At 34.0% G+C, this 12,721-nt stretch overlaps 1 protein-coding gene across 1 annotated transcript; it reads left to right on the top strand.

The window, feature by feature from the left end:
* Positions 1-6,878: 6,878 nt before the first annotated feature.
* LOC105041953 (protein TIFY 3) lies at positions 6,879-12,509 on the top strand. The gene is made up of 5 exons (XM_019849419.3): positions 6,879-7,165; positions 7,807-7,906; positions 7,988-8,246; positions 8,335-8,392; positions 12,149-12,509. Exons 1-5 carry the CDS (start codon positions 6,987-6,989, stop codon positions 12,231-12,233), a joined length of 681 nt encoding a protein of 226 aa, XP_019704978.1. The 5' UTR covers positions 6,879-6,986; the 3' UTR covers positions 12,234-12,509.
* Positions 12,510-12,721: the final 212 nt, after the last annotated feature.

The following is a 12,721-nucleotide window of genomic DNA, read 5'->3' as shown; positions in this document are numbered from 1 at the left end:
TAGAAACCTAGTTTTTTATTGAAAATGAGATAAAAGACTTGCAAAGAAAGCCAAATAATAGTCTTTTAAAAGATTGAACTTAATTCCACTTGATGGTTTAGTTGGCATTGGAGTGATGTACTCATACGAGGAAGAAGAATTTTTTCAATCTGGATGAAAAGAATCGGCTACTTTGAGTGCCCTGTGGTGGGATCTTGTGATTCAGATGAGTCAACCGTAAGGCGAAAACCATTCGAATCGAATATTTCTCGGTGAAAAGGGATCTTTATGATCATGTCTAAAGAGGATTGCTATGCGAGTCACCCCCCTTCCTTCATAATAACAAAAAAAAAAAAAAAATGAACTTAATTCTATAAATTATATTATGGGAGTGTTAAACCAATTTTTATTGACGGTTTGATAACTGAAGTCTGATATAATAAACTAGCTGCCATGTTGATTTGAATTGTTAGTAAATAATCAAAATAATATAGCACCGAATTAAGGCAAAATTGGTGGTGTTTTCTATATAGCCAAACCTTCAATCTTTTATGGATATTATATCATAGTATTTTTCAGAAGTCAATAATATGAAGTTCTGAACCCAAATCAATAAAAGAAGAAAAGAAAAAAGTTCAACTACAGATCCACAATTCCTCCAGAAAAGCAAGTTATATGTATAGATATATCTGAAACTGCAAATCCTCCACAAGCTTCTGCAATTTAGACATGCACCAATTTGTGATGAGCAAAATCATGACAGGCTTCCAAGGCAGATTTATGCATGGCAAGTAGATACTGTTTTCTCTAATAGCAGGAGCTCTCTAGTATAAATTTCTCATGCATGGCATGCATTATATAAACACACTACTTTTGAATAACTTGACTCATATTAAAGTTATCAAGGTTCTTATAAAAGGGTAACGAAGACATGACTACAATCCCTATATCAGTTCCAAGTCTATGCTCATGTTTGCCCAAAATGTTTATAACACAGTATGATTAGTTTGTAACATTGAGGTTGAGTTTATAGCATCAGAAAACCAAGTTTATTGTAATATTGATGATGACAAGTAAAAAGGTCCGGAGATAGCTTGTAAATTAATCCAGACTTAGACTTATAGGCCATTTGTATCTGATCAATTAATGCATCATGTTGCAAACAACAGTATGCATAGATTCGGTACTAATCCTTCATCTCTGCTACTATCTACGTATTATCCAACAGTTTTTTTTTTTTTTTTTAATGCAAATGATGGCAAACATCGCTTTGTTAAGATGTTGGACAGTTAATTAGAATGCTTATTTTTCTTAAGAATGTTCTGGTGCCAAATGTCATAATATTGAATTCTTTACGGCAGATGAGTTCACTCAATTGGATACCTAGGCTTAAAGGGATGAAAACATCGAGACATGTAGATGGTAAATATCTCCAGTGTATTCGCTGGAAGGAACAAAAGCAGACATGGGCATGCGTCAGGCCATGACCCATGCGTCTCACCTCAGTTTATGTGCTCCCTCTTTTATTAGTAAACTTTTATCTCTGGCTTTTTGCCAAGAAAAAAAAAAAAAAGTCTTCTCCCTGTTTTGGCAGAGAAGTAACGAGAGGAATACACCATTCAATATTTGGAGTGCCTTCACCAATAATAATAATAATAATAATAAGATTATGATAATTAATTCACGTAAGATAGAAATTTAAACTAAATACTTTCTAGTTGATTGAATGTCACATATATTTTAACATGTTAAAACCAATATAACTAGATCGTGGAAAGGTTTGGATGCATGAGATGTATCCAAATAACACCAATAACTAGTAGGGCTATCTACACTTGCCTTAAAAAATATCACGGCATAATTACTTGCTCAAGTTTTACTTATTTTTCTTGGATAGCACATTCTTTCCCCACCCATAGGATAATCTTATTCAGATATACATACTGTTTTTGTTCAAGCAAAAGATGCACCATAGAGGATTCTACATCTCTATATAGAAGGTACTTTGTGTTGACACAAAATTGTCGAGATGCATTAGTGGTTAAATCTGGATGTTGTCTATTTTGTGTTCAAAATTAGAGAGGCTCAATCTCAAATCACCGGCCCTTCATGCATTGTAGATGGCTAGCAATTGGATAAGGAAGTTTATATCATCTAGAATTATTTAATGACCACCTGCTAACTAGCAAATATATGTGATGGTCGGACAAGATAGTAGGTATCCTCTGCAATTGTCCCAGCACAGTACACGAAAGATAGTTGATGTAGAATGGAACTTTCCAAATTAAGAGTATATTTGGTTCATGAATGCAATTGAAATCCCAATCAAAATGGATTAGAATCAAAATTAGAATTAATTATATTTTTTGATATGTCTAGCTCATGATTGGATCCGAATGAGATTTAAATACTAAGAAAGAATCTAGATTAGATTTTGCAGTACCAAGACATTTTTATTTCTTTCTATAATCAAAATAAAAAATAGATATTTATTTCCAATCCCATTATAGAGTCTAGCTGTGAATCAAAATAAGTAGGAATGATTGAATTTTTTTATCTAATAAATATTCATCTATTTTTTGACAAGCACATTTGCAACTTTTAAACATAAATTGAACTAATTGGAGTTTTAATCAAGTGTCACAAATATCTAACATCCTAAGAATCAATATAACTAAATCTATACTTGTGGAATAGGTTGAGTACATGACAATTATCCGTATGCATCAAGATCTAATAAAGCTACCATCTATGTAATAATAGTAAAACGATATATGATTATTAAGAATGGTATTATGTATTGATATGTAAGATTATAGAATAATCTTCCACAACACCACGTATCAAGTTTTATTTTTTTTATTTTTTAGATAATAAATAAAAATATAAATAGTATGATAAAAAATAAAGAATATTTTAAATTTATACAATAATAGTAAATCGATATATGGATATTAGGGATAGTATTCCGTATTGATACATAAAATTATAGGATAATCTCCTATAATGCCACATATCAAGTTTTATTTTTTTATTTTTTATATTTTTTAAATAAGAAATAAAAGCATAGATAATATAATAAAAAAATAAAAAATATTTTAAATCTATATAATAATAGTAAAGCGATACACGCATATTAGGGATAGCATTCCATATTGACATGTAAGATTATGGGATAATCTTCCACAATGCCACGTGCCAAGTTTTATTTTTTTAATTTTTTATATTTTTTAAATAAAAAATAAAAGCACAAATAGTATGATAAAAAAATAAAAAATATTTTAAATCTATATAATAATAGTAAAGCGATACACGAGTATTAGGGGTGTCATTCCGTATTGACACATAAAATTATAGGATAATCTCATGTAACACCACGTGTCAAATTTTATTTTTTAATTTTTTTATATTTTTTAAATAAAAAATAAAAGCACAAATAGTATGATAAAAAATAAATAATATTTTAAATTATTATTTATCTATCTACCTATCAGGTATTAGGGGTGGCATTCTGTGTTGACATATACGATTATGAGATAATCTCCCACAACATCATATGTCAAGTATATTTTTATTTTTAAAATAAGAAATAAAAATATAAATGGTATAATAAAAAAATAAAAAATATTTTAAATCTATATAATAATAATAAAGTGATACACAGATATTAGGGATGACATTCCATGTTGACACGTGAGATTATAAAATAATCTCTTGTAATGCCATGTATCAAAATATATATTTTTTATTTTTTTATATTTTTAAATAAGAAATAAAATCACAAATGGTATGATAAAAAATTAAATAATATTTTAAATTATTATCTATCTATTTACCTATATCTATCTATATAATAATAGTAAAGCGATACACGAGTATTAGGAGTGGCATTCCGTATTGATACATAAGATTATAAGATATTCTCTCACAATATCACATGTCAAGTTTTATTTTTTTATATTTTATTTTAAAATAAAAAATATAAATATAAATGATATGATAATCTATATAATAATAGTAAAGTGATATACGGGTATTAGAATTGACATTTCGTATTGACACATAAGATTATAGGATAATCTCCTATAACACCACGTGTCAAATTTTATTTTTTTATTTTTTTAAATAAAAAATAAAAATATAAAATGGTATTAGGGGTATTAGGGGTGGCATTCTGTGTTGACATATAAGATTATAGGATAATCTTCCATAACGCCATATATCAAATTTTATTTTTTATTTTTTATATTTTTTAAAATAAAAAATAAAAGTACAAATGGCATGATAAAAAAATAAAAAATCTATATAATAGTATTAATGCGATACACGGGTATTAGTGGCGGCACTCCGTGTTGACATGTAAGATTATAGAATAATCTCTCGCAATGTCATATGTCAAATTTTATTTTTTTATTTTTTAAAATAAAAAATATAAATATAAATAGTATGATAAAGAAATAAAGAATATTTTAAATCTATATAATAATAGTAAAGTGATACGCTGATATTAGAGGTGGCATTTCATATTGACACATAAGATTATAGAATAATCTTCCGCAACACCACCTGTTAAGTTTTATTTTTTTAATTTTTTAATACAAAAAATAAGGACACAAATAATATGATAAAAAATAAAAAATTTATATAACAATAATAGAGCGATACACGGGTATTAGAGGTGGCATTTCATATTGATACGTAAGATTATAAAATAATCTCCCATAATACCACGTATCAATTTTTTTTATTTTTTTTATATTTTTAAAATAAAATATAAAAATATAAAAATATGATAAAAATAAATAATATTTTAAATCTATAATAATAATAATAAAGCGATACATGGATATTGAGACTGATATTCTACGTTGACATATAAAATTATAGGATAATCTCCCACAACACCACCTATCACATTTTATTCTTTTATTTTCTATTTTTTAAAATAAAAAATATAAATATAAATAATATGATTAAAAAAATAAAAAAATTTATATAATAATAATAAATTATCAATTAAATCTCCATGCGGAATTTGAGTGTTAGTTAATCCCCGTTGGAAAGTGCTTTTTTTTTTTTTTTTTAATTATGACTTCATTGATTGCTCAATTTCTATAATTAGGATGGTGTCTTCTCTCTCATCAAAGGAAGATTGTCGCATGAGGTTATCTTTTATGGCTGTTGGATAAGTACAAGGCTTGCAAAGGAAAAAAACGCACGTGATCGATGAGCATGGATGCCATCTATTTCATGTTTGAATCCGGGTGGTCCCGTTTCAAATCACCACCGGTTGTTTGACGCGCCACGTAATATTTGGCGATCAGGCAGAATAAAACGTACCATTCATTGGAGTCCAATCACCTATTTTCCAACAGTAGATGGATTTAAAGTATAGACTGAACTTGTGTAGTCTGATCTTGAACAGGAGAGATCCGAATCCTTGATGGCTATGATCACGTCACATAACAGTAATAGCCGTTGCAATTATCACCCAAAAGCTACGCATCTTATGACTATTAGTGCAGATTATATGTTTATTCTCATACGGGTTATATGTTGAAGAGACCTTAGATATGTTTATTGGAATAAAAAATTTAGATTATAGTTTTTAAGTAAAATCTTGAATTATGATAAACAGTATTAGAATAGACCTAGTTTACAATTTATAAAGACCGAGAAAGATTACGGCATAGAGCTATTGAAACTAACCACAGATCGAATATAGAGGATTATGTGAGGAACGAATATGTGTTAAGATAGATATTGGATAAATTTTAAATATTTATATGGATTAATTTTAGATATTTATAGAAGATCAGAAAATTTTTGGATATGAATACATATATACAAGATATGAGAATCCGACATGCTTTTTTTTGATAATGTTCTAGATTACCACAATCTCTACCTAACAAATATATTTGCCTCTGTCAATCTGTAAGCATACGCAATTAAAGTTTTGCTGATTTTGAAACGTAGCATATCAATAAGGTGGTCACCATTAAGATTCAAGCTAGCTCTGAATTAGGAGTGGAGTCGAGTAGCTAAAAATTTGAGCTTGACTCAACTTAAAATATTTAAATTCGAAATTTGATTTAAGATTAATCGAACGTTAATATCTGAAACTCGAGTTCGACTCGATGAAAAATAGATAAAATTTGAGTTTGGTTCGACTTAATTCGAATATCAATTGAGTCATATTTGAACTCAAAATCGAATCTTAATATGTTAATAATATATATTCTAATATATATTATAAATAAAAAATAATGTTATAGAATATATGTATATATATATTCGAATATATTCGAGAGTTTTTTGGTTGAGTATTTTGCTACTCAAATTTGATTTAAAAAATTATTTGAATTAATTTAATTTAATAATAATTAAAATTAAATTCAAATTAAATTCAAATCGAACTCGAATTGTTCGGGAATAATTTGATTCATCTACGTCCCTATTTTGGATGCAGAGCAGGGATCCATTTTCCTTTTATTTCTCCTTGCGGCGAAAACGGCTGAGATTCATCAAAACCGTAAAAAAAGCCTAAAACAGCAACAATCTCACCGGCCGGTCAAAAAAGGGTCCACCGTGGGCCACGTCTGCAACCTGCCGAATAAAGCAGAAATTAGAACTCCAACCCCGATCCACGCTGCCAATAGGCGTGCAAGACAAAGGACGACGAAGAAAACAACACGCTAGGGAAGGACCGTAGAAAGAATGCGATAGTAGTTTAAAAACCCAAAAACGTCATGTGATTCAATTCGGAAGTCTAATCTGATTGGATCATTCCATCATTTCTTTTTCCATTTTTTAAATTCCTCCACTCTGTTTTAAAAGCCAACAGACAGATAGGCATGATAACTAAAAAAAGAATAAAAGGAAAGAGAAAAAAAAAAACCTATATACCCACATGTCCAAATTTCTCTCTCTAATCCCCCTCTAAGAGCCTTCTATAATCCATCACCGGCTTAGATCGGGAGAGCTCTATAATAAGCCAGGGCAAGATGCATCTCGTGGAAGCGGCAAGCGGCAAAGAAGCGAAAAAAATTAAGGAAGAGAAGACCACCGAAATCAAGCCGGAGGCGGAGACGGAGACGGAGACGGAGCCCAAGGCGGCGGCGGAGGACGAGAGCGCGCTCCATCTTTCACTCAAAGCGGCGACCACCGCCGAGTCCAGCAGCAGGTATGCCGGTGGAGGGAAATGGTTCGGTTTTAATGGTTTGATTCATGGTGAAAGCTAGGGTTTTTAGTTTTTCCCCCCCCACCCGAATCGAAATCATCGAGATTTCGGGAGGGAAATTTGGGGATGGCGCCTAGATTAGAGATTCCGAGGGCTTTTGTTCACATTTTCTTTTCTCTAAGCCAAAATAATTGATCCAAGAAAAATAACCTTTGGATTCCTAACAGCAGATTTTTTTTTTTCTTTTTTCCAATGAGAAAATTGTAATCCGTTAATTTCTCTCTTTCCCTTGTTCCTCTCCGCGTTTCCTTTCTGATTTCTTCCTAAATTGCGAGACCGTTTCAATATTGGTGGATTAATCGTAATAATTACGTTGGCACCGTCAATACCTGCCTTAGACGCGAAGCATCTAATATATTTACCGGTAATTTGTCCTTGTTAGTCGATTGTTGTTAAAGAATAAATTCCAAAAAAGAGAGTGGAAAAAAAAAATCTCGTTATATGACGTTTTGACGCAAATATTTCTATGTAGCTGCCTGTTATTATTATTATTATTATTATTATTATTATTATTATTTTAAATCCTGTAACTGCACGCGTTTATGATTTAATTCACACTTCTTGTTGTTTAATTATGCTGGGAGGAACTCGCCAACTCCAATGCCGAGCGCTCCGGCCGGTTCCCAACTCACCATCTTCTATAACGGCGCCGTCAGCGTCTATGACGCCGTTCCACTGGAGAAGGTTAGCTTTCTCACCTTCCGGTAACCTCTCTCGCTTTCCTTTCACGGGAACTGATCGATCTCGAATTTGGCGCCGAAACAGGCCCAGGCGATCATGCTCATCGCCGCAGCTGCGGCCGCTGCGGCCGCCGCGAACAACACCAATGCTGCTGTTGCTGCCGCCGCCGCCGCCAAGGCCCCGGTAATGGTCGGCCGGAATGCTGCTGTCACGGCGGCGGCGGCGGCTTCTCCGGTGCTCACACGGTCTCTGTCGCTGCAGAGCTCCTCTGCTGTCGTGGGAGGGGCATCACCGCCGAACCAGATGATTCCCAATGGCAGTTCCCTGTGCAAGCTTCAAGCTGGTATTTTGGGCTGTCCTCCTTGGTTTAGTTTGTGTCTTTGATCATATTTTTTTGAGATCTCTAATTAGAAATTTTTGTCTGTGTGAAGAGCTACCGATTGCTAGGAGGCACTCGCTTCAGCGGTTCTTGGAGAAGCGCCGGGACAGGTAAACTTCCCTTTCACCTTCACTTCTACATGACAAAGCAACAGCTTTAACTCCTCTTGCAGCTTTTCATGCAACTAGTTTGCTGGTATTTTGGTCAATAAGACTTCATATTATTTTGAAATGAATTCATGGGGCTCTACTTGATATTGTTGTAGATTAATGGATGATCACTTAAAGATAGGGCAAGAACAGTTACTCTTAAGGTACATAAAATAAAAAAAAAAAGAACACAAGATTCCAAAGATGCAAATGGATCACTTAAGCTATTTGTGAAATTACTGAGAGTGGACACAAATGTGTTTGTAACGTATTTGTTCATTGTGATGCTCCGTTTGAAAAGCCTAAGAGTATACATACACACAGTAGAGACTACTAAGGTGGATTTGTGTGGTTAAGGTAAGAGTTTTAGAATAAAAAATGAGTTCATTGAAGAATCAGGGTAAGATGAAGTTTTGTTCCTGCAGGTCTGCTGCCGGACAACCCCTTAAAATAGTAAACTTGTTTTCAGGTTCTTTAATTTTTTTTTTCCCCCCCTCAAAGATGAGGTTCTTTAATTGTTTAATTTTCTGTTGGTTTAGCATTTTTCATTTGATATGGCTTTCACATGCACATCACATGCCACAAAAAGCCCGTTTATCAGAGTCTCTTTTAGAAGTTGAAACTTCGAGGAAAGCAAAACGTAAGACCAAAGAAGACATGATGGGATTCTTGAGAAACTATGCATAACCCTCCCTTTTTCCTGTTGTGAACTATAGATCATGGATGATAACTGATTGTAAAGTAGAAAGCACGTACCATTCACAAATAAATAGGTCCAAGCTTTTGCTTCCCAGTTGTTAAAATAGTAATTCCTTGGATCTTATAAGTGCTTTCATGCAAACATTTTCCTTGGGATACCTTGAGATCATGGAGGATCAAAATTTTACTGTCTGTCATTTAGTATGATCCTACTTGCTCTGCTTGAGCGCAGGTTTTTTTTGGCGTATGCATAGACTACCTTGTATCACAAATACTAAGGAGCTCTCCGCTGATGTTTATTCTATTTAAAGCAAATTTTATTTTCCAAAGATTTTCCTTCTGTTCTAGGGCTGAAATCGGATCGGATATGGATCGGATATCAATATATTCATATATATATTTATTTTATTTGATGCATACATATACATATCTGTATATTAGTTGGATGTAAAAATTTATATCCATATTTATTTTAAACGGCTACCGACATAAATCAGATATTGAAAATATGAATATAAATATAGATATACATTAGATAATTAGACTTTATGACTATAGAATCAAAGATATTATAAGTGGATGGTAAATCGAGTTAATAACATTTTAATACAGTTATATATTTTTCTTAATAGTTTATGAGTGTTATATAAAATTAAATATGGTTACAAGTAAAATCAAATATTCAGATACGGATTGGATGGTTATCTATTCATATCAAATTTTCTTTGACGGATATGGATACCAATGGGATGTTCAAATTTTTATTCAAACAGATCTAAACGAATAAATATCCCGTCTACTTTTACCTCTGTCATGTTCCATGCAACCTTATATAGATCCTGTGCATAACATGTGATTCATAACCTCTATATCCAATAGGGGTGGTTGTTATTTTGGGCCCTACATCATGCCTTTTGCTTCTGCATTTGGTGCATTGCCAAATTGAATTAACTAATATTTTATTCAAACTATGACTTACCACCCTATCCTGGGTGATGGACTCCATGGTTGCTTCTTTTTGTCGCTCTGTTTCACTGATCCATCCATTGTCAGAGGGCACCACCTCGTCTTAGCTTGGGTCCATTATCAGATCTGAACTTTGCTTTTGGCTTTAACTTGCTTTGCAAGGGCCTCCACTTTGCTGGCAATTCAGCATCTTGCTTGCACTGGTTCTCGTGGCGTCTTGTTGTGTCTACACTCAGTATCCATCATGTTAGGGTGTGAACCCTTTAATCAAGTCCCTTTCCTATGCGCCTTCTATTTATAGACATAGATCGATCCAAACAATGTGATCCGAAGAAGGCAAACTTGATAGTTGAGTTAATTTCTTGCAGAACTGGCTATTATATTTCAAAATTTCTATTTTATCTAGAAGCAAAGATGGGTGGCTGCATTATTTAAGCTACACCTTAAGTTCTCTTTCTTTTACTCGAGCATATATGTGTAGAGATGGCAACAGAATTTCCTTCTCACAAGTATTATGAGTTGAGTGCATATGAAAATGGGTAGAAAAGAATCCCTTTTGTTCAACCATCCAAGACACGGGGAAGCCACAGGAAATGTTTTGTGATGATTAATGTTAGAAATAAATGGATGATAAGTAGTTGATATGTAGACATTAAAGTTGACTTATCTTTACCCCAAAGTGGTCCTAAAGTTCTGTAGCTCAATTGTGTGGTGGACCCGTAGTTTGTGGCCGACAAAGATAGATGAGGAAGTCTCGCTGCCTTAGCATCATTTGTGACCTCCCCGCGTGATGCTAAAAACCGCGTGGGGTTTAAACTTTAAATGAGGTAGGCCACGGCTTGGTCATCCACTGTCGCTACTTGCTTTCTAGCCGCTTTCTTGAACAACCCGTACCTGTGCATACCATCTCCGGAATTATATTCCTTTTATCTCTACCTGTCAAAAGAGAGAGATGATTCTTGTTTATCTTATTCCTGACCAAGAAAAAGGCTTCTTAACAAAGGGTATGAGAGAGAGAGAGAGAGGGGTAATAGGTTGATGAATGCATTACTCTATTCCTGAACATAAAAGGGTTTCTGAGTGGAATTAGGTGACTGGTTACCATTCCTGTTCCTGTCCAAGAAAAAGGCTTTTCTGAACCCAGGGTCACGGGAGGCTTAACTCGACCCAGTTAACAGTGGTTTGGTAGGTATGCGTAGCTTTGGATTTGGTCTTAGTCCAGAGGGTCATCCTTTTTCAGGAGACTACCGGATCCACACATCTTAAGGGCAAAATTGGATCCACGCAACGTGATACCACAACCGGCCCGTCTTGTACTGTGCCCTTGACCTGTTGGTGTAGGGCCCAAGTTTTAAGTTGCACCGTATGATTTGCATTATGTGTCAACTACACGTGCCTGTATTTTTATGTGCTGCGGTGGTGCAAATCTACGGATTTCTTACGAGTATTAATTTGTTTGTGCTGGCGTGTTCCGATGTGTTTTTAATGAGCATAACCATAAACATCAGGTATCATCATGCTATAATGCGTGCCTTAGAGAGAAAAGCCCATCACAAAAGCGGATGGGTGGGTTGTGGCTGTCCATCGAGGCCCTTGTACATTCCCCAACTACCCAAGCATGTCATGGTTTCTGAGAGTGATCCATAGTTTGATGATTTGAATTTGGTTACTTCCAGCCACCACGCATAGCTCCCAAAAACTGCGGGGTTTGATCAAGCAATTGGCCCTCAAGCCCTACACAAATTGCCTAGGCATGGGTTGCAATTAAATACATGGCCTTCTGGAGGTGACTTAGGTTGATCCAACTGTTAGGAATTGTAGGGCCTGATGACCAAAAGTGGGCCAGGAGGCCTTTTGAATCTAGATTTTTTGAGGTCACTTTGTGTTTTTGTTGTGCATCTCACTGTTATTCTTAGTATCATCTTCCATTATGGTTTGTTTTGAATCAAATGATCTGTCCATTTCCATTTTTTCCTACAATTATGAGTGCTTGATTCTTATAAATATACCATTTTCTTCTTGCTTAACTCGCTTTTGCCAATTTTTGTGCAGGTTGGTTAGCAAAGCTCCATATGCTCTGGCAAAAACATCAGATGGCATGGAAGCATCCGTGGAGGGAAAGTCTCAAATCTCTTGATCCATCAGCATGACACCCCACGCCAATTATCCTAGGATTTGAGGCTATGTCATTGTGAGAACCTTAACCAGGGTTTAGATCCATCCTTTATTTTTATAAGCTGTTGCTGTTTCGGACGTCCTGCCGTAACGTGAACTTGTGATATCTTTACGTTTCTCGCATGCACCAACTATGATGTTTCTGATTATCTATCTGTTTCTAGACGTTGCTAAGTATGAAATTCTAGCCACTTTTTGAGCTGTCTGTGAAAATAAAAAAATTAAGCCCTCCCAACAATCTAGATGCTATTACTACAACAAATTTTATTATGGATGCCATTAACCTTATTTTGGTCGTCCGCATCAAACCCATATATAACTAAAGGTGATGCTCATTGCAGTCTGGGTGCACTGGCTATGAAGGTCCAAAAATTGTTCACCGTGCACGATTGCAATAATAGCTAATTCTAGATTCCAATCAATGATATAAGGTACCTGTGATGAAGCTTT

Source organism: Elaeis guineensis, chromosome 3 (assembly GCF_000442705.2).
Source record: "Elaeis guineensis isolate ETL-2024a chromosome 3, EG11, whole genome shotgun sequence".
In the NCBI taxonomy this organism is placed as follows: domain Eukaryota; kingdom Viridiplantae; phylum Streptophyta; class Magnoliopsida; order Arecales; family Arecaceae; genus Elaeis; species Elaeis guineensis.
Note: the sequence above shows the minus strand (reverse complement) of the source record. Positions and strands in the feature narration are given on the sequence as shown.